The sequence below is a fragment of the Zymoseptoria tritici genome, chromosome 16 (genome assembly GCF_000219625.1).
Source record: "Zymoseptoria tritici IPO323 chromosome 16, whole genome shotgun sequence".
NCBI classification, from domain to species: domain Eukaryota; kingdom Fungi; phylum Ascomycota; class Dothideomycetes; order Mycosphaerellales; family Mycosphaerellaceae; genus Zymoseptoria; species Zymoseptoria tritici.
In genome coordinates, this window is record NC_018203.1 from 479,778 (window position 1) to 499,640 (window position 19,863).

The following is a 19,863-nucleotide window of genomic DNA, read 5'->3' on the forward strand; positions in this document are numbered from 1 at the left end:
GTGGACTTCGGCGAGGCGGGCGAGCCTTGCGTGGAGGAGTCCGAGGTGGATGAGTCGGAGGTGGGCAGTAAGGTACAACGAGCTGTGTGACCTGTGTCGAAGGTCAGCTACGAAGGTACCGTCGGTGCGGGAGGTGTGAAATGCCAGTCCGTCACGAAGATGAATGCGTGTGGTGGGCAAGGACCGACGTATGGACACAGAACACGATGCACACGGCAGATGATGCAGTCGACTGTGCTGTCGATGATTCTCTTGCAATGCATTTGATCCCTCCGGCCAGCAATGAAGTCGTTTCCAGGACGTAGGTAGATTCGGCTGTCCATGGGAGGGAGCGGTGTCAATGGAATCCTCATCCGCCGACGGATTTGCTCGTGATGCGTGTGCTATTGTGTGAAGCCGGCAGAGCAAATCCAATCGTGAGGGACATCAGAGAGTCTGTGAAGTTTACACATGATCGATGCCTGCCCCACAGAACGTTCACAGTGAGCGCCGTACCGTTGGGATGGCTTATGATATGCGGTATCGCCATTAGAAACCAGCAGCTTCAGCTGCAAGTGCGTTGCTGAGATTGAAGTGCTTCTCGTTGCAAGCATCCACGAGAGTAAAGATCCGCATCGAGAACAATGGCCTTCCATGTACCAGAGCGTGGCCATCCTGCGTTGCTATAGTCGTTCCATTGTATGCAGTCTTTCGCACTGAGAGGCAAAGCTGGAGTCTGTCTCGAGATCGGTTTCCTCCTGCGTGGTGAGCTTTCTGATTGTAATTCCTTGACCTTGCTCCACTCGCTGGCTGTGAACGTCGGTTCCCGGACGCCTCCGCAAAGACCATGCGAGGGAATTCCTGATATGTGCTTCGGGATGGCAGCCCGCGATTTTCGAAGTCTTGGGCCGCTTCCAACGTATCATCGTCAGCGTCGTCAATGGCAGTATCATGATGTTATCTTGCTCTTCTTCGTGGTAGCATGTATCCTCTGCCACTACATGTGAAGACATCCTGTTGAACTGTCCTGACCTGCCTCTCAGGACAAGCAGAGGGTAACCGAGGAACGTGGTTTCTTCCCTGGTATTCAATGTTCCAAGTCCAGAATGCTTCAATGATGGGCGCTGTACGCTGCTGCCGTTCCTGTGCTTGTCCTGCTGATAAGTCTGAGATGTCCTAGACTTCTCCTTAAGTCTGACTTCTCCTCCGAAAGCATCGCGGGCCGCGACTGGATGCCGACCTTCGAGACTGTCGCGGAGTCTCTTCGCTTGCATGGCATGGGACCGGTGTATCAACGTACGACGCTGCGGCTTTCATAACGTGGTCGGGAAGGAAGATAAGTATAGATGTAGTGTCGTTGATGGAATGTCGTTCTAAAACGACGTTTTCAAAATGTCGTTTGAAAACGACGTCTCGACCACACCGCGATACATCGAACCGCGATACACCGAAGGAGTCGTGCACGCGCAACTTGCTTGTCACTGGCCTTCTTCAGCTCTTAACTGTCGCCGTTGGCGCAGCCGGCCTGACAGGCGGCGTGGGACATGTTGCAAGGCGGTGAGGTGTGCTGGGTTGATTAGTTTGATGTTTGCGGATGCAGTCTGAAGGGAAGGGATGCAGACTGCTTGTGAGGGCAGATGCAAGTGCATGGAACGTGGAGGGAGGTGGTAATAATGCTTGATGGAGGTCGGTGTGCGAAGTAGATGTGCGTATAGTGGAGAGGAAATTATTCAAAGATCGGGAAAAGTCTTTAGAGAGAGAAGATGAGCAAAGCGCAGAGTCAATAGAGGACAGAAGAAACGGAAACGTGATCGACGACCTCGTCCGTCGGCCGGGTGCAATACTTCGACGCTGACGGCGATCCTTTCCCACGCCTTAGAGTCCCTATGCAAGCGGACTCTGACCAGATCAAGCTCCTCGACCGTGGCATCGAAGAAAGGACCGTCTCATTCTCCCGGTCTGACGGCTCGCTTAAAGTCACATCTTCTCAGCCATTCTCGATGTGTCCTCAACTGGCTGGCTGCCGCAGCGCTTGCGAATTGTTGCTTTCTTCTTCCTCCGCTTTCTGTTGGCTCGCGCGTCCCAAGTGCCGGAGGTAGCTTCCTTCAGCCTCGTACATCTCCTTAATACAACTTCCTCGCTCTGCTCTTCGAGTACCGGCTTGGTCTGCGGATATTGCCTCGGGAACTGGAAATGGTCCGAAGCCCATCTCTCTGTGTGTGCGCTGTCAAAATAGCGGTTCCAGTTCGGAGATCGTTGGTGCGGCGATCATCGTTGATGAGACGGCAAGTCCTCCGATGGATAATGATTCATGTCGCGGGCCCAGGACTCGTCTCTCGATTGAGTGCTCACGCTGAATGCCAAGAAACCGTGGCAAGGCGTGTGTCAGTTGGTCCAGCCGCTACGAACTTGCTCCACTCGGCGATGCCGTCAGTGTCGTCGCGGTAGCCCTTGTGAATGAGAGAGTTGTCCTTGTCTTGTATCTGGTTCCATGCCTCGCTGGACCCGTCCTATGATGTGTTAGTAATGCATTCAGGCGGCGTTCGATGCTGCAGAACATACCTGGATGATGTAGCCCTGCTCCTTTGAGCACTGTCAGGCACGAAGTCTCCCATGCGTCTGTCTCGTAGAACCCACGCCGAGCATGCATCGCCGAGTATGCATCGAGCCCGAGACATGGCATGGTATGGTATTGGTGACCAGGAATCACCGCGTCGCGTTCCACCCACATTTTGGAGGCTCCGCCAAATTCACGAGAGCATGCGCCACTGCTTGATCCAGATGCTGAAAGTCGCGACAGATGTGCACGCACGACCCAATCTTGCTGACGCCAACACGGACACTTGTCGCCAAGGTTGGCAAAGTTTTGGTAGCCGTTTCGGACAGTCACGCCGGCTTCCTTGGAGGTGATGATGGTACAGAAGTGGACTGAGCCGGTGCGAAGGCGCCCATCAACTCCAAATTGACCAGTCGGAGGGAACGTCCGTCGGGCGGAGAGATGGCTGTGAAGATAGTTTATCAAGCCAGTGGTGATGGAAATCGCAACGACGCTGAACGTTCCGGATTGGAGAGATCGGAGAAGCCTTAAAGGAAGAGAGAGAACGAGCACACTTACAAATATCGCTCATTCCAAATTCAGAAGCTGTGGCCATCGATCGATGTTGCAGTCTTCACGGCTTTCGTTCAGACCAAAGCTCTCCTCGTAGGAGGCATTAAGCGACACCACCAAGAGATGGCGAGTTGGCGACAGGTAATAAAAATAAAAGTCAGTCGACTGTCCTCGTTCAGGCTTTGAACCTGCTCGCCTTAGGTCCGATTCGACTCCAGAGCTGCGCGATGACTTGGGCGACTTCATCCAGCGCCCGGGCACTGCTTGTGCAAGCTTACTCTTTGCGTCCAGCAACGTACTCAGTTCCACGCGCGCTCGAGCTTGTACGGCGTCTCACAGCACGCGCACCTGCCCAGCGGTCTTCCATGTTCTCCTTCTAAGCGCCTTCCAAGCTCCTCTCAACACGAAGCGATCCTTTTTGTGCTCCACTCGCTGACGGGAGCAAACCAGCTTTCCCTACGGAGGTTCGGATGCGAAGACGTCGAGAGAATTTGAATTCGAGAAGCATCGAGCCGGCAAAAGGAGGTGCACCTCATTGTAAGCACATATGACGAGCGAAGTCCGGAATGGGAATCAAGTCGCATTCGTGTGTATCCACAATCTCCATCCTTTCGACTATCCTGCTATGCTACGTGCATGCAGCATACATGAGATGGATCCGAGCCTCTCGCACTAGGAACTACCGCAAAGCAATAACGGTGTATCGCGATGGACGCTGCAGCTTCTCCCTTCACAGAGCCGCTGCCCACCACCACGTCTAGCAAGTCTTCCAGCGTCCGTCTCTTTGCCCGGCGTTTCCAGCGCACGCGCGTACTCCTGAAGGTTGCGCTCGACATCCTCAATGCGCTTAAGGAGAGATTTCTGAGTGTCACTCGCGCGCTCCCAGTTCTCCTTGTTCCGCTGTTCCTTGTCTTCGATAGTGGTGATCTTCTTGGCGACATCCTCCATCTCTTTGCTGACAGTCGCGAGCTGAGACATGACTTCTTGTCGGAATTGCTCGGCTTCATTCTTCCCGCCGTCTTTCAACGTGCGCACTTGCTCAGCAAGCGTAGCCAGGTCGTCCTTGGAAGGTCACGATGGCCTTGTTGCGTGAATGACCTCTCGCGATCTCGGCTCCAAGCTTTCGAATGCGTTTTAGAAGAAAGCCGTGCTCGCGGTTAAGATGATGTGCCCAAAGAAGCGGGTTGGGAGAAGTCGGTGGGATGGCATGGCTTCAGTCATCCTCCACCAACGCCGCGCTCATCGTGACGAAGGCTTTCCTGGTGGTGGCCACGGAATTCATGGCCGTCACGGGCGTGCATGACGTAGAGGAGGAAGCGGCATTGGCGATCGTCTGTGGGTTTCAGGCCGTCGGTCGACCACGCGGCGGTCGTTTCGAGGGCGGTGCAGCTGAGGAGCTGATTAAGGCTGAACCGGTAGCGGAGGATCACTGTAGCAGTCCGGAGGATGATCGTTCTGTCGGGAATCTCTTGCGATCTCGTGCTTAGATCATGACCGCGGATGTTGCTGGAAAACTTGTCTTGGAAGAAGGTGAAGGGTCATCAAGGTCAGACCACACGGATGCGAAGAAGGTTTGCCGAGGAGAAAGTCTGCCGAGTCAGACTTGCAGCCGACGATCGGAAAGAAAAGGCCGATAGTCTCCTCCGCCTTCACCTCTCCTAACTCTGCCCTCCTACCGCCACCGCTCTCCACCTGAAGACCATGGAAGCCGCTACGTCAGCTGCGAAACCTCCGACGATTGCGAATGCTGATGCCGACGTTAACCACCAAAGCCGTGCCCTGCGACCTCCTTGATGCACATCTCCCGCCTACTTTTGAGAGAAGCAGCGTTGAGGCAGAAATGTAGCTCAACCGCCCTCGACCGCAGACACGCGATTATCAGCCGGTCAGCTCCACGAGCGAGCGACTCACTGCGCCGACCATTATCCTCGTCCCGCCTCCGCCGCAGTACCCGAACCTTCTCGACCGCCTGTAGAGGCTGAAGGCAGAGTTCGCTAGAATCGACCCACGCTATCAGGCCATCGAGTCGAACGCTACCAAGCGTGACGTTGCTGCGCTTTCCGAGCAGGTGCACACACTGAAAGATGGCGGCGAAGATGAAGCTGGACAATCCGGGGAGGGTATGAGACCACATACGAGCGGACCAAAGAAGAGACAAGGCGCGGGGGAACACATTGGCGGTGGGGCATCCAGCCATGCCGACGAACGGTGCGAGCAACATCCCGCCCAAGGAGTTCAGCTTCAAGACATCTCGAGGGAATGAAAACACTGGGCACGCCGGCGCATCGATCGAGGGGAATAAGCAAGTGAAGGAGACAGTGGTCGCTCTGTTGAGCATGCTGATCATCACAAGGCACAGGGTGTCCGGTCTGCAGTGGTGACAGGTCTGCGGTGGTGACGGGTCTGCGGCGGTGACCTGCTCGGGTGGCCTGGTTTCATTACGCAAGTCGCGGTCGGAGGAGTCCGCACAACATGAACTGAGGGCGAGGATTCTGAGGCAAGGTCGTACAGGCGCACCACACGGTAAGTAGACACACAGCTAGGCATCCAACTGTCTGAGCAGTAGTCTCATCAATACAGACAGCTTCCCCAAGCATGTCCATCAACGTCTAATAATGCGTGGCTGCAACATCAGCACTCCGTCCTCGAGTCCAAGGACCTCCAGAACGGAAAGACAAGACGGTCTCGCAAAGATCCGCCTAAGTCGAATGACATCATGGTATTGGAATGACATTTCGGAATGTCATTTCGGAATGACATTTCAAAATGACGTTTGAAAACGGGCTAATGCAGTGCGCTGCGGCTCAAGCCATCAACATGCTGACCACCTTCGAAGGGATCACAGTCGATTGAGAGCGACAAGCAGTCCGCGGGACCGTCAATATGATGTTGAGACGGCATGAACATGCGCGGACTCTTGTGCTAGTCTAACAGATGCAGACGGACGAGCGATGCAGACGTTGCAGTGATGCATTAAGTACGTGAGGTCGATAGTCAGTGAGGTGGTCAATGGCCATTCTATCTAATGTCGCGGCTTGTTGTCGTACTTGTTTGAGTACTCGGTACGAGTTCAGAGAAGGTAAGAAGCTTGCCTGCGTGACTGGAAGGAGCGCAAGCTGATGCCAGACATCATCTCGCCAGAACCTCCATCTTCCGTCCACCTTTATCGTCCATCGAGTCTTTCCTCACCTGCCACGTCGATCGCGCCTCGAATCTCCCGCCTCACATTCGCCCACGAGATCGAGCGGTCATGGTCAGACAACGCCAGCGAAAATCAGCACCTGACAAGGCTGCCGCGCTCCTCCATCAGTTCTCCTGGCGCTTCGACAACGATGACCAAACATGGATCCAAAAGAACGTTGCCAGAGTACGCAAGGCACTCGAGGACGGCGACCAAACGAATACGGACGTCACATCAACGAAGCGGCGGAATCTGGAACTGGGAAAATGGCAACTCGACATCACCATGTTGTATGGATACTTCAAAGACATGTACAAGAGCGAGAGGTTTCTCACGGAACTGCTCAAGGTACAGAATGCTGTGGAGATTGGTAAGGATTTCGAGGAGGTTCGGGCTGCCATCGAGGAGGCTGCGCAAGAGCGGAGAGGTGACAAATCATCGGCGCGAAAGAGGCTGTACACACCTGCAGATGCTAGCGGTGCTCTCGTGATATTGAAGAGCAAGGGAACTGAGCCGGCGGAGGAAGATGATCTGGACAGTATATCGGACAGCTTGGATGAAGGCGACGACCGGAGTGACAGCGCGAGCGTCGAAACCGGTCGAGGGTCCGGCGAAGCCAGACGGGACTTGTCGTCTCCCGCTTCACTTCACCACCTTTCATCTGCAACTTCGTATCGACACGACGACTACGGCTCCTACGACGACAACATCGGATTCGATAGTGCGCAAGGCGATATCCTCTGGCAATATCAGCATCGTGCAGGAGCGACGACATCGTCGGCCGCCACGCAGGACGACCCCGACCCGGACGAAACCTCACTGGAGCAATTCCACACCTTCATCACCGACCGCCAGAACAATCGCGACCCCGCTGCAGAGATTTACGAGATATTCAAAACCGCCGACTCCATCCGCCTCCACGTTCACGCCATGGAAATACCACTGACAGATGAAGATGCGCGCGCCGCTCAACAAGCTCTGGCTAACAATCAAGACTTCACCCCGCCCATTCTTGACGCCATCATCGGCAAGCTGAAGCCACTTTCTTGGTTCACGCATCCCACGGGCACGGTCCAGGATGGTCGGTTGATGTTCATCAATGAACAGCGTCACCCTCAAGGCGTCTCGAACGTGCTCTTACCAGTCCGCCTACCCAATGACGACAAAGACCAATGGAGCTTGGCCTTGATCCGCACGATCTCTGAGCGGGAATCGCTCTTGTCAATCCAGTGCCTCTCCCAGGAGGGTACGGTCACAAACCATGTCAAGCAGGCAGTACAAGATTGGTGCAAAGAGTGGAAGGGAAATCATAAACTCAGCACCTTCATATTTCCACCACCAATACCCGACCCGGACCTGGCTGCGACTCAATCTCTGCTTCTGCGAGCGATATTCAACATGGCAGATGTACCACATGAAAGACCCGTTGACTGTCCCACCGCCCGCATTATTGTATCCCGAATTCTCTGGGACCTTCCTCTGCGCGGTGACGCCGTCAAGCCAGATGAGCTCGACAAACTCCGAAAGCCGGACATGGACGGTCTCGGGATCAATGCTTGCAAGAATGCGACGGAAACTTTCATCAACAATGGAACAGCGGCATGCAGTGACTTTGCAAAGACAGAAGGCAGTGTCTTTGCAGTCACGAAGGCGGTGCAGCATATCCGAGATGGATTCAACGCTGCAATCTCGCTGCAATCAACCCTTGGAATGCGTGCGGAGCCGGTCGTCAAACTCCTAGCCAGTGAAGCGGCAACTAGGGTTGAGATCGTCGAGAGATTGTGTCAAGGATTCGAGGGCATGTTGACGGCGATGAGAGTGGACAATCAGTCGCTCATGAAGGAGATTGCTGAAGCCCAGGCATGGCTGGATGGATAGCGAAGGCAGGGAATGGGACGGTCACAACGGTATGGCTGGCAATCGCAGAGATGAGGCATGGGAAGATTGCCAGCAAGTCTGCCAGGACATCACTGCTGTTCGGTCCGGAAACTACTATTCAATAGCGTGGCATACCGATGGTGGTCACATGGGATGTTCATGATACTCAGTTGCGGCGTCATGCCAATTTCTTCCTCTCAGTCCTCCACTGCCGATGAATGCCATGCTGTAGGACATCATTCCGTCATTCCCGAGGAATCCTGCCAATCTCGATGGAGTCAGGCGTCTCGCTTTGCGTTGTCGCTCTGCACAACATTCTACAGCGCAGATCCTCTTGCAGCTCTGGCAACCTCGCTTTTCCTGGACACCACCAACATTACCGACATTACTGCAGGACTTTCCTCGTTCGTATTGTATGCATCGGCCTCCACCTCCACTCCTTCATCTTTGGCGATTATGCTTGGAAGCCTCCACGAAGATATCTCCTTATGAGCAACACTTCACATTCGACTTTACCCTTCATGCCTACAGGTGCCGTACGGACATGTTTTTACTGGTTAGCAGCCTCATCAGCTTAACCACAACCCTCCACGACAGTCGGTAATTACCGATCCCGAAAACGTCGTTTTGGAACGACATTTTGAAAACGTCGTTTCAAAACGACATTCCATCAAAACGACACCACCACAACTACCACCTCGATATCCACCTGTTCTGATTCGACTGCGGCACTCATGCTCGGGAGCCTTCAGGTCTGCCTGCTCGCGAGCAACGCTTTACGTTCGACTTCACCCTTCATCTCTGTGGGAGCCGCACTGACACGATTCTACTTATTCATAGACTTATCGGCTTGACCACAAGCTCTCTAGCCATTACTCGCTCTTTAATAACATCACTTCCCAGACCTATCCCTCCGAACTCAGCACCACGAACCAGCAGTATCCTTCGCAAAGCTGTCCTTCAACCGAGCCGGGCGCGATCAAGTGCGAACCCATGACCCAACAGCAATACTAAGAGTAGCTCGCCCAGCAGCCGCAGGAGGACTTCAAGTTATATCTTCATATACTTTCAACATTATGAACCAGGAGTAGCGTCGTCGGATCGACAAGTCAGGGGCGAAGGATGAGGGAGAACGCTCGATAATGGATGGCATAGCAAATCTGTAAGCAGCAGGACATGTACAAAGTCAAGCTCGTGTGCAGGAGCAAGCTTGTCCAATTTATCGTCCGGGCGTCTTTCAGCGGACTCCTCGACTCATCGACCTCCTTAACCGCAGTACGGAAGCCGCACCGCTAATCATGCCTACGAACGGCTGGGCAGAGGTTCCGACCGGTATTAGCTTGATAAGAGGGACACGCACGGACTCCGGTGAACTGCATTTTCGGTGCGGAACGGAAGGCGTGGGAGTAAGTGATGTGCTGGCTCGTTGTCTGAGGGTGCCGGTGAGGCCTGCCTGCGCTGTCGGCCATGATGTCGAAGATCAAGGAGTTGGAGGCGCAGGATTAGTTCGAGAATGAGATGCTGGCCACGATGCTTAAGATTAAGGCTGGAGGTAACGGACTGGTTCACGGTTGAGATGTGGCAGTCGGTGGAGTGGATAATCCCGTGAAAGGAGGTGCTAAGTGAAAATGTTGTTTGAAATGTCGTTTTGAAATGTCATTTTGAAACGTCGTTTTAAAAAGTCTCTTCTACGACCGCTCGACCACACTGGAATTCCGTCCTCGTCCGACCGCGAACACACAGAGGCATGATCACTGTCAGTGATGCTGCTGGCTACCTGCGCAGCAACTGTAGGCATACATGTATTCCACATTAGCGAGGTTACCGAAAGCTTCCGTTCCGAGCCTTAACGTCGTGCACGAACGCACTCGAGACAACCTCAAGAACCGACCTTGCAAAGCACAAGGTCAAATAAAAGGACTCGTCTACGAGCGACTACCGACATCCAGCAGCTCTTTTTGGAGCATATCGACTTGCACCTCGACTGCACAGCTCATGACCGTCTGGCGTAGTCTTCTGCACGCCGACAGTTTACCTTACTACTGCGAGGCTCGAAACGAATTCTGTAAAGAGGTTTTCAGCTGCTATCAAGATCCAACCTACGGAGCCGTTGTCGCTCCACCAAAAAGCATTTGATCGCTGCCGTGGCTACCTACAATACAAGCTTCCTCCCGAGACTACAATAACGACAGCAACGACAGCGAATGTGGCCAAGCCGTACGCCCCACCCGACACATCTCCCAAGTAACACCAACACGCGGCACATCCACCATCCTCCTCGAAACAGACTCCGCAGCCGACTCGATCGACAGTACCATTCCCGTCCGGCCCTCCAACTCCAAACCTGGACCAAACACGAAGCTCTCTCTTCATCCGCACCCGCAATCACCGCAGCACCGACATCGAAATCCTACGATCCGCCGGCCAACAAGTGTGTTTGAATCGATACCTCCTACTCGTGCAACGGCGTGCAGTGTCGGAAGACTGAGAGCCAAGCTGGGAGTTTGGACGGAGAGTCCCGCGAGGAAGGGAAGGGCGGAGGGAAGGAAGCGGATCTTCGCTGGTGCGAGGGAAGGGGGAACAGAGGACGAGCTGGGAGCGGTACAATGACTCAGGTTTGAAACGTCGTTTTGGAACGTCGTTTTGAAAATGTCGTTTGAAAATGTCATTCCGAGTTGCCACAGTGCAGGAGACGCACGAGATCAAGCCTGTACAGCATTGACGCTGTCTAAAGGAGTCGCCGTCTCGAGTGGCAGTGAAGACTACACGAGAGCTCTTTGTGATCATCAGCAAAGGCGTTAGCTGAGCTCGGCCGAGACAATGAGGACGAAAGCCAGCACTCGGAAAGAGACACCTACTATTGTCTTTGACGATGTGATACGGCGTTCGCCCAGTGCCGCGTACTTGCAATGAACACCTCCGCGCAATTACTGAAGATCAGGAGCTTCAAGCTTACGTTGTTATTCTTCGTCACTGTGCTAGGTACAGTCGCAAAGCTAATGCTACCTCTGCCCACATCACCTTGTAGAACCCTGGCAACAGATCTGCACTGCTTACTTTCCGACCCGCTGCCAACTCATCCGCGGCACTGCCCCCCGGCTTCGGAGAACGTGAAGATATGCTTCTCACCTTTCTATCACAATCCTCTCCATATCTCATTTTCCATTGCATTCACCGCGGCTTGTTGCCCTCTGTCCATGCTTTTTCTACTCTCGCAGAAACCCTGTCCCTCTCTGTCAAGCACATTCTTGCTGCGGCGGATCTGGGTTGAGTGAAACCTGCTGCGGCTCACATGTCGCGCCCGGTATATTGTACGAAGCGTTTCTCAATAGCAATTGTTGTGGAACCGCATCAAAACCCTTCTTCTTTTCCTTCTCAATGTCTGCTTCCAGCTTCCCCCTGCCCACGCCCAACTCGCTTCCAAACTCTCGTTCCAGGCAGGCCTTGCGGGTGGCTGATTGCATCCTCTCAGCCTCGGCGCTGTACGAATAATTGTAATTGCGTGAAAACGGTCTCTCTTCTCTGACTGCTCGATTCATTGGCGGCTGGGAGGCAATACGGTGGTGTCGGCGGACTCGGATGCAAAATTCTGCTTGACCGTATCCGCCATCCATCTGCAGGCCGTATGCTGGTCAGCAAAATCCTGGTCCGCCGCTTCAGAATGGTGGCCGAGCGAAGCTGTTGGCATCGCCAGGAATCTGAGCGTAGATGGGCGTTTGCGTCTCGTGCGGAATGCGGTGTGACATTTGAGCGCCGTATGGATGTCGGTCTTCGCCGTGCGACATGGTGGATGCGTTGTTGAGGGCGTATGGGTGTAGGGAGGAGTTGGGAGGTGCGGTCGGCGAGTCTTCGATGTTGGCGGCTATGTCGATCGAGAGGAGAGAGACTTGAGGAATGTCGTTTTCGTCGACGTGCGGTCGAGGGACGGGAATGATGGATGATCTTTCTTCCTGGACCCTGAGGTGACACTTCAAGACGACAACTTCCAATTTGCTTGACAACCACCAACAAATATTCACACTCGACACCCGCTGCCAAGATACAACATTCGACGACACATCGCTATTGCAGCTGATCTTACCGCTCGATTGATGCGTGGACCGACCATCCACTTCACATCGACTCGCACCCTCCACCCACTTCTCCGCCGTCTACAAGACAGCTTCAGATCTCCCTCGTGCGTCGTCATGTCTGCGCACCCACAACGACTGTACAATACCTGGAAAGCAAGGACCCAGCTCCCTCGAACGCTTCTCTCTCCTGAAACATCTGCTTGTCCGCCGTCGATCGCGTCCGACAGCTCCACTCGTTGCAGCCCAGCCGACGCATGGCTTCAAAGCCGCTCCTCGCGCTTGAGCGTACGACCAGAAGAAGCTGGACACGGAAAGAGCAAGCATCATGGAGAACACCGACATGGCGAGCAACGGACATAAACAGGCTCATCATTCGCTGGGACGGGAATCCGGACGATCCGAGGAGAGCAATGCAGAGCTTTCGACTTCAAAAGGCTCGCGGCGTGTTGTGTCCATGACCAGGAAAGAGGATACTCGGCCAGGCCAGAGACCGTTGGAGAGGTAGCAAAGGTTGGAGTGAAGTTGGGGTCTCAAGAAGTGGTCAGAGTCGCGCGAGTGATCTGAAATCTCTAGATTCAAACACGGATCAAGTCGAATGCGCGAAGTGTCGTCTCGATCTTGCCTGATATAAATGGTCGAAGCTTGTATTCCGCCTCCCCCTTGGACTATGCATTGCGAACTCCGAAACACTACATCATTTCATACCGAGACATGACTTCTCCGCACGAATTCCAAGATTCCAGGCATGGATCTCCCTTCACTCCCGCCTCCGACTTGGTCTTTCCGCCGACCCTGGACGATGATCGCTTATCACGAAGAAGGAACAGCACGGAGTTTGCAAGCGAGCAGCAGTGGGACAAGTCATACATAAAGAGGGGCCGTCTTGGGCAGTCTGAGTGGCACTACTGTGGTCGGAGAGAATGGAGACCCGGAGGGTGATAGAGACGAGGAGGTTGATGAAGACGCGGACGTTGATGGAGACAGAGATGATGAGGGCATGGAATTGTCTTTCCTGACAAAAATTGGCACAGACGAAGGACTGTTTGAATGACATTATGGTTGACAAAATACCTTCAGCGCAATATGGCGGGCAATTTGCAGGAATGTCCGCCATGCCAATCTCGACTACACTGCCTCAACTTCTCCCTTGCACGTCGAGTAATGGTTTCGGCAATGTTCCGCATGTCTGACTGTACAACCGACCCGCTGGTCTCGTCGCAGGAGCAACTTCCTCCAAGATCAGATTGAGGTTCTATCCCGTTGCTAAGAACAAGACCAGAGCCGGCCAAATGTTTAGATCTCCTAGCGCTCACCGAGTCAGGAGCTGGTCAAGGCTGGGATCATTGAGAAGATGGTCACTGATTCGATGCCGAATTAAAATTATTGGAGGGGGAAGATGCGGAGGCCGCCGCAGTGCTACTAGAGAATGTGCAGACTTATGCTGCGCTATTACCGACGGAGTGAGCTGGATTCCATCGATAGCTCGACAAGGCTATTACTTCTACGACCGTCACATAGCGGTGGGTGTCTCTCGCGTACCGATCGAGCAGCAGGCTGTCGGAACCGGGACTGCCTTGGAGCAGCAAGCAAGATTTCACGGCTCAAGGGCGACAGGAGAGGTATGCAGGTCCCGCAGCGATCACAAGGCGTTCCACGACCTCCAACCGATGCCGTTCAAGGGGCGCCGCTATCGACATAGGATCTTCACAGATCCCGGGCGCTCAGCAACGACATAGGCACCAGCAGCAGACGAACAGACCGCCTTAGGAGAGCCACAATGCACGGTGGTGCCTACTTTGATAAATGCTCGACGCTTTAGATGCTGGCTGTCTTCCTGGACCTCTCGAGCTTCGCGACCAGTACGCTTGCGAAAGATGTCGTTTCAAAACGACAAAACGACAAAACGACAAAACGACAAAATGACAAAACGACAAAATGACAAAATGACAAAATGACAAAACGACAAAACGTCATTTGCAAACGACAAAACGACAAAATAACAAAACGTCATTTGCAAACGACAACACGACAAAACGACTTTCTGGTCTCATGTCGAAGAGGACGAATTCCGGAACGCAGCGAAACGGAAGAAAGCTTTCTCTTGCGCCCAGGCGGCCTCCATGACCGTCCGGAGTTGATTGCCCGCTATGCTCTCCTCTACCCAAGTATCGACCCTTATACTCGCCATGAATACTACCCCGAGCTTTCCCCAAACTCCGACTCCGACGTGACGCTGTCCTGTCCACGGCTTGCTCCACGAGTTCGGCCACGAGGCCATATGCTCGATGGACAAGACAGCGCGGAAGCTCCTCCATGCCTTCTTTGTCTTCGATCCTCCCAAAGTTCACAGCAATGGGAAGATCATCCGCAGGGCATCCCACCACCCGCCGGCGGAAGCCCTCAGATCTCGCCCGGAATAGGATCAGGCGAACAACTGGCTTTCTTCCGATGAGTCCATCAGCACGGTGCCGAGAGGAGTTGGAAGATATGAACGACGGAGAAGCCGGGGCTGCCCGGGACGATGAAGTTGAGCGTATCATCCGACCGCTCGTCTTCGACTGCACTCCAATACTCGGACGTACAGAAAACGGCGGCAGAGACTATCGATGGAGCTTCCCTCACACCCAGAGACACAGCCTTTCGATATCTATCAAATTGCTGCTCTTCGTCGGGGTTGGCATCGCCAGAAATGGCCAGCACGCAGTCGGCGCTTTGTGCGACGAGTGGAAAAACGCCAGCCACCACAAATTGACACGGATCGCATGCTTTTACTCCCTACTTCTGTTTATATGGCCAACACCTCACTGGCCACAGCTTCGAGTTCGACACTGTCTGTATCATCCTGCATCAGACACTTCAGACGCTTTTGCAAATGGCGAGGCGGCTAGACCTTTGCGTGGCTGTGACATCAGCACTCCGTCCTCGAGTCTAAGGGTATGTAGAGCCGAGAGACAATACTGGCGCGGAATGACATTTTCGAAATGACATTTTCGAAATGACATTTTCGAAATGACATTTTCCAAATGACATTTCCACAATGAGATGGTGCGATGGGCTGTAGAGCCACGTCTTCACGAGCGGCACCTTCGCAATCACCCAGACCTCCGCCTCTGCATACAAGCAATCGTAGTCTTACCGCATTGTTAGCCTCAGAACTTGAGGTATACGGATCGCTATGCATAAACTTCGACCTTACCATCGGAATTCTGGCCAGCTGGATGTGTGACATCACCCTCGAGAAACAACCACTCTGTTCGTCGACCACGGCAGGAATATGCATCATTCAAGATTATGAAGATGCCGAATACGGTAGCAACGCTGCAAGAAGTTGGACAAATCAGCGCAGAGTCCGAGTGAAGAGCATACGATAAGGACAGAAGAGAGCGCGCGAGACTATATTCACTAGCTTCAACGCCTTCTTCAACGAACCCCGGCAGGAGAGAGAGAGAGATATTGGGCTACCTCACGCACCGTGGATTGTACAAGGCTACTGGTCTCTGCGGTGGGCTCCTATAGGACCAAATTTCATGCCACACAGCTTTAAGAGACGGACATTAAGGAGCGAATCTTTACGACCAGATTCGAGGAGCATATGACCACAAGGATGAACCCGTCCACCAGTAGCTCGCTGGCATCCGGCAGCGCATGATCCAAGTTCGCCTCGCCAGTTCCGAGCAGTTCCCGATTCATGCTGTCTACTGTAAATAGCGCCCGCAAACCTGCGCGCTCGCCTGCAGTACTAGGTCAGGCCCAGTTTCATTGCTGCCAGCAAGGCAAAGACCGCCTCGAAAATCCTGGGCATCGACATCAAAAGCATGCCTTCGTTTAATCCGCTATCCCGTGCGCTACGACTCCGGTATCTGCGGCCATCCACTGGAAGCTCAATTGCCCAGTTCGGCGCCGGCCAGGAGAACTTGCGCCTCACACGTCAGCAATGCCCATCGGGTTGTCCCACGACTTGGTCTACTACTTCCATATTCCGTGAAACCTCCTTCAGAGCCAAGACGCTCGACTGCCAATCCCTCCGCGGTGTATTCAAGGCAACAGTGTCTGAACACGAATTTGGAAGGATGACCGATGCTTTGCGCCTGCCGATCTCGTACTATAACTTCGGCTCATGCCTCCATTTCCCTCATACTTCCCTGTCCTGCACTGATGACCGTACAGTCCTTGCCTTGACGAACTACAGCAGCGACTGGCACTCGTGGCACCGTTTTACATAAGCAGCCCAAAAGCTCCCAGTCCTCGCCTCTCTTAAAGCTCGACCGATCCTGTTAAGGCCACTTGGCGGTTACCAACACGCATTTTGCAGGGTGACTATTTGACCCAACGCCATATTGGTGATTAAGGAGGCCGTCGAGAGCATGCATACTCCACGATCAACTGCGGTCTCTCTTTAACCTCCAATGACATGGCCGCCACAGAATATACCTATCGCGCCGATGTCACCGAGCAGGATCGTTGTCACGCAGAAGCAAACTCCTAACATCGTTCAGATACCTACTCCTTGAAAGCTGTGAGTCAATTTCGTTCTACACTGTGCGGTGGGACGTATCTGACATCTACAGCGAGTTGAAGCCTGCATAATGCAGCCTCGCTGCACTAGACACAGCAGTCCCAGATGCTCCCTCGCATCCTGTCCATATCTCACGACCACACTCAACAAGCTCGGCGGCACCGTCACTGCCTTCGATTCTGGTTTCCCGCTAACGTCACAGGATCCTGCCAAATTGGCGTCAGTGCAGGAGGTGAACCGATGTACCCAATATAAAGAGCACAGGAACGACGGTATATGGCCACACCGGGCGAGCCTGGTTCCATTCCTCGCACATGTCAAGATTTCTTCCAACGAATCCAGTCGGAACAAAACGGCAGTATGACCTACGAGGTTCACATCTTCTACCTTGGTATCCTTAATGAGCACGTCAAAGAGGTGATTTCGCTTCGGACTATTCTCCGACGGAGTCCGAGCTACCTCAAACTCCGCGAATACGAATCCGACGGCGTGTACGCGTGGAATCTGACCGACGAACCAGTCAAGTCTTCCGACGACATGTCCCTTCTTATAAAGATGGGCGACCTCAAGCGCACTACTGCTGCTAGCACAATGATCGAGTTTCAGGTTGCCTTACTTAGAAGCTTCACAATGCCGCTACCATAACTACGGACGCCTCCAGCTCCGCTCCCGTGGACACATCAGCTCAGGAGCCGGTCCTCCCGGGCACATCAGCTTAAGCACGGCCACGGGCGTCTTCTGAGCCCAATGCAGAAGCTTGAAGCCGAGATCGCTGGAGTTGACTTACACAAAATGGCTGGCGAGCCGGACCACACGACATGCGCACGAAATCGAGAGCGCTCAAAGAGAAACCAACCACGGCCGTCGAAGAAGTAAAACGAAGATTCATCCGACGGAACTGCGAAATCGCAAAGAACAAGTCCGCACAATCCTTCGAGATCCAAGGTCTCGGCTTCCGTTACACTTACAAGATGCCGCTACCGCACGCACCCAACTCTTGTACCTCGCTTCTCTAGGCACATTAGCTTAATGGCGAGTATGGGTATCGTAGGAGCCGAGATCGCTGGAGCTGATTCGCGCAATATGGTTGTCGCGTCGGACGCCTCCAAGCCAAGCAGAGCCTGTGCAGTACAAATTTCGGTGTGGGAGGCTTTGCTTCACCTGGAAGTGAGGCATTCGAGGGTCGTTTTGTCTCTCCATCGCGTCGCCGTTTTGACAGCCTGCAGAGTTATCAAGTGGCGTGGTTCGTAGAGAGTACTGCGCCAGCATCGGTGGGCTGAGGATAGGTTGCAAATTCGGCAAGCGGATACCCGCAAACTTCGCGTGTGCTGGGGGCTCTGGAGTAACCGCCGGCAGGACACGCATCGCGGCGGCTTTACGTGCTGGTGTGGAAATCTCCGGTGGCTGAGCTAGAGGGACTGTGGAGGTCTTAGCCTGAGCCGGAGTTGTCTGAGGATGAGTGGACTGCGGCGTGCCGGTCGTCTGAGGATCAGCCAGATAGACTGCGGAGGTCTGCGGAAGCGGCGGCTGAGGGTTGATGGCGCGGTGCTTTGGTGGTAAGGTAAGCTCGGGATTCCTCCTCTGATCCGGCGTAAGATTGCCATATCTCAGCTTGAACATCTCGATGTTCAACACCGCCTTGTGGATTGGCTCCTCCAGATCGTGATTTCTAGTGGCGTCGCCGCTGGGAAGAGGTATGGCGGTGGATCCGGGGCGCCCTCGTTCTTGACCGTCAAGCGCTTTAGTCGGTGGGGCACACCGTTGTTCGACGAAAACCGCGGCAGCATAATCTCACCCTCAGCCACCTCTTCTTGCACATCGCATGCCACCAGCGCCATCGTCGAATCCCATGACCAGAGCCTAATGAGCCCTCATCCTCTGCCCGTCTCCAGCTTCTTCGTCGGAGTCCATCCTTGTTGCTAATAAGCCAGCTGAACCTTCATAGGATCGACGAATCTGGGCGTGCTTCGTCAATACCGAGCCTCGCGGCGTTGAGGACAGTACAGCGGAACTTGGCTCTCTCCATTCAGAGTGGTGATATACAGACATATCAAAACGTTTTCCCAGGTAACATCGAACCTTAATACCACTCACCACTTATTCAAGTTTGAGAGAGCCAACTCATTCTAGCGGTGTTGCCACCTCATCACCTGGATTTCTGGAAGGTTCGAGCACGAGATGCCTCCCAGACACGGGTTGCCGTCTAAGATGCATAGAAGTCGTGGAAGCACTTCCATCTCCCTCGAGGCCGCCGGTCTCCTCATCGACGCTGCGCACACGCCTGTCATGCTCACTCGACGTTGATGTTGTCCTGGACGCTGGTCCTGGTCGTCCACAAGGTGGCGTCAAAGCTAATGAAAGATTTCCTATGCAGGTGCAGGTGAAGTCTGGTGGTGCGAAGAGCCTGTTACAGAAGACACATTACAGTCTGCTGGCTATAGCGCGCTGCACGCGAGGCTCACCGGTACGAATGCTAGAAAGCTGGAGAAGCTTATGCAACGATGAAGCCAGGCTCGAAACCCCACTTAACATACTCCCCAAGTCGATGTATCGGTCGGTATTCACCGGTCGACATACATGCGCTGTGTTGGAAGAAAGTGTGCCCCCGCACGCTCATGGACGAGGCGCGGGAGCCCTTGAAGGCTGCCGGGTCCTGCAAAACAGCGCTGAAGCTTAGAAATGTGAAGAAGGCGAGGACGACTGGAGCGTACAAGCAGCACACCGTCCGTGGATGGGAGATATGGACAAGACCGGATGCAAAAGAAGCGGTGGCAGGATCTGAACGAAGGGCGAACGCTAGAGCTTCGGAGTCGGGCTTGGCGTCGAGAACGAAGCAGAATACCAGTGCGAGAAAGACGAGGACAATCCCCAAGAGGCAAGACTAGGTGGACTGGAGGGAGAGGAGGTGAACGAGGAAGACGAGGTAGACGAGGAAATCCTACCAGGCATAACAACGACATTCGTGGCCCGGATCAGGGGCATGTGAACAGCGAGGCTCAGCGAAAGGAGAACTCGCGCACCCAGACGAGGTCAGCGAGGCCGACATGTTTCGAACCATGCTTCGCACACACCAAGAAGATGCAAGGCGGAGTATCATCTCACGCAGATCTTGAACACGGACTCTGCT

General features: G+C 53.9%; 4 protein-coding genes across 4 annotated transcripts; 2 read left to right on the forward strand and 2 right to left on the reverse strand.

Moving 5' to 3' along the window:
- Nucleotides 1-1,956: 1,956 nt before the first annotated feature.
- MYCGRDRAFT_97767 (uncharacterized protein) lies at nucleotides 1,957-3,455 on the reverse strand (the record flags this gene model as incomplete). Its single annotated transcript, XM_003847214.1, has 3 exons — nucleotides 1,957-2,192; nucleotides 2,542-2,981; nucleotides 3,367-3,455. 3 exons carry the CDS (start codon nucleotides 3,453-3,455, stop codon nucleotides 1,957-1,959), a joined length of 765 nt encoding a protein of 254 aa, XP_003847262.1.
- A 1,301-nt stretch (nucleotides 3,456-4,756) lies between these two features.
- MYCGRDRAFT_106637 (uncharacterized protein) lies at nucleotides 4,757-5,267 on the forward strand (the record flags this gene model as incomplete). The annotated part of the gene is made up of 1 exon (XM_003847201.1): nucleotides 4,757-5,267. One exon carries the CDS (start codon nucleotides 4,882-4,884, stop codon nucleotides 5,068-5,070), a length of 189 nt encoding a protein of 62 aa, XP_003847249.1.
- Nucleotides 5,268-6,338: 1,071 nt separating this feature from the next.
- On the forward strand, nucleotides 6,339-8,147 carry MYCGRDRAFT_97768 (uncharacterized protein; the record flags this gene model as incomplete). The annotated part of the gene is made up of 1 exon (XM_003847202.1): nucleotides 6,339-8,147. One exon carries the CDS (start codon nucleotides 6,339-6,341, stop codon nucleotides 8,145-8,147), a length of 1,809 nt encoding a protein of 602 aa, XP_003847250.1.
- Nucleotides 8,148-11,753: 3,606 nt separating this feature from the next.
- On the reverse strand, nucleotides 11,754-12,562 carry MYCGRDRAFT_111761 (uncharacterized protein; the record flags this gene model as incomplete). The annotated part of the gene is made up of 2 exons (XM_003847213.1): nucleotides 11,754-12,097; nucleotides 12,347-12,562. The coding sequence occupies 2 exons, from the start codon at nucleotides 12,560-12,562 to the stop codon at nucleotides 11,804-11,806; spliced, it is 510 nt and encodes a 169-aa protein (XP_003847261.1).
- Nucleotides 12,563-19,863: the final 7,301 nt, after the last annotated feature.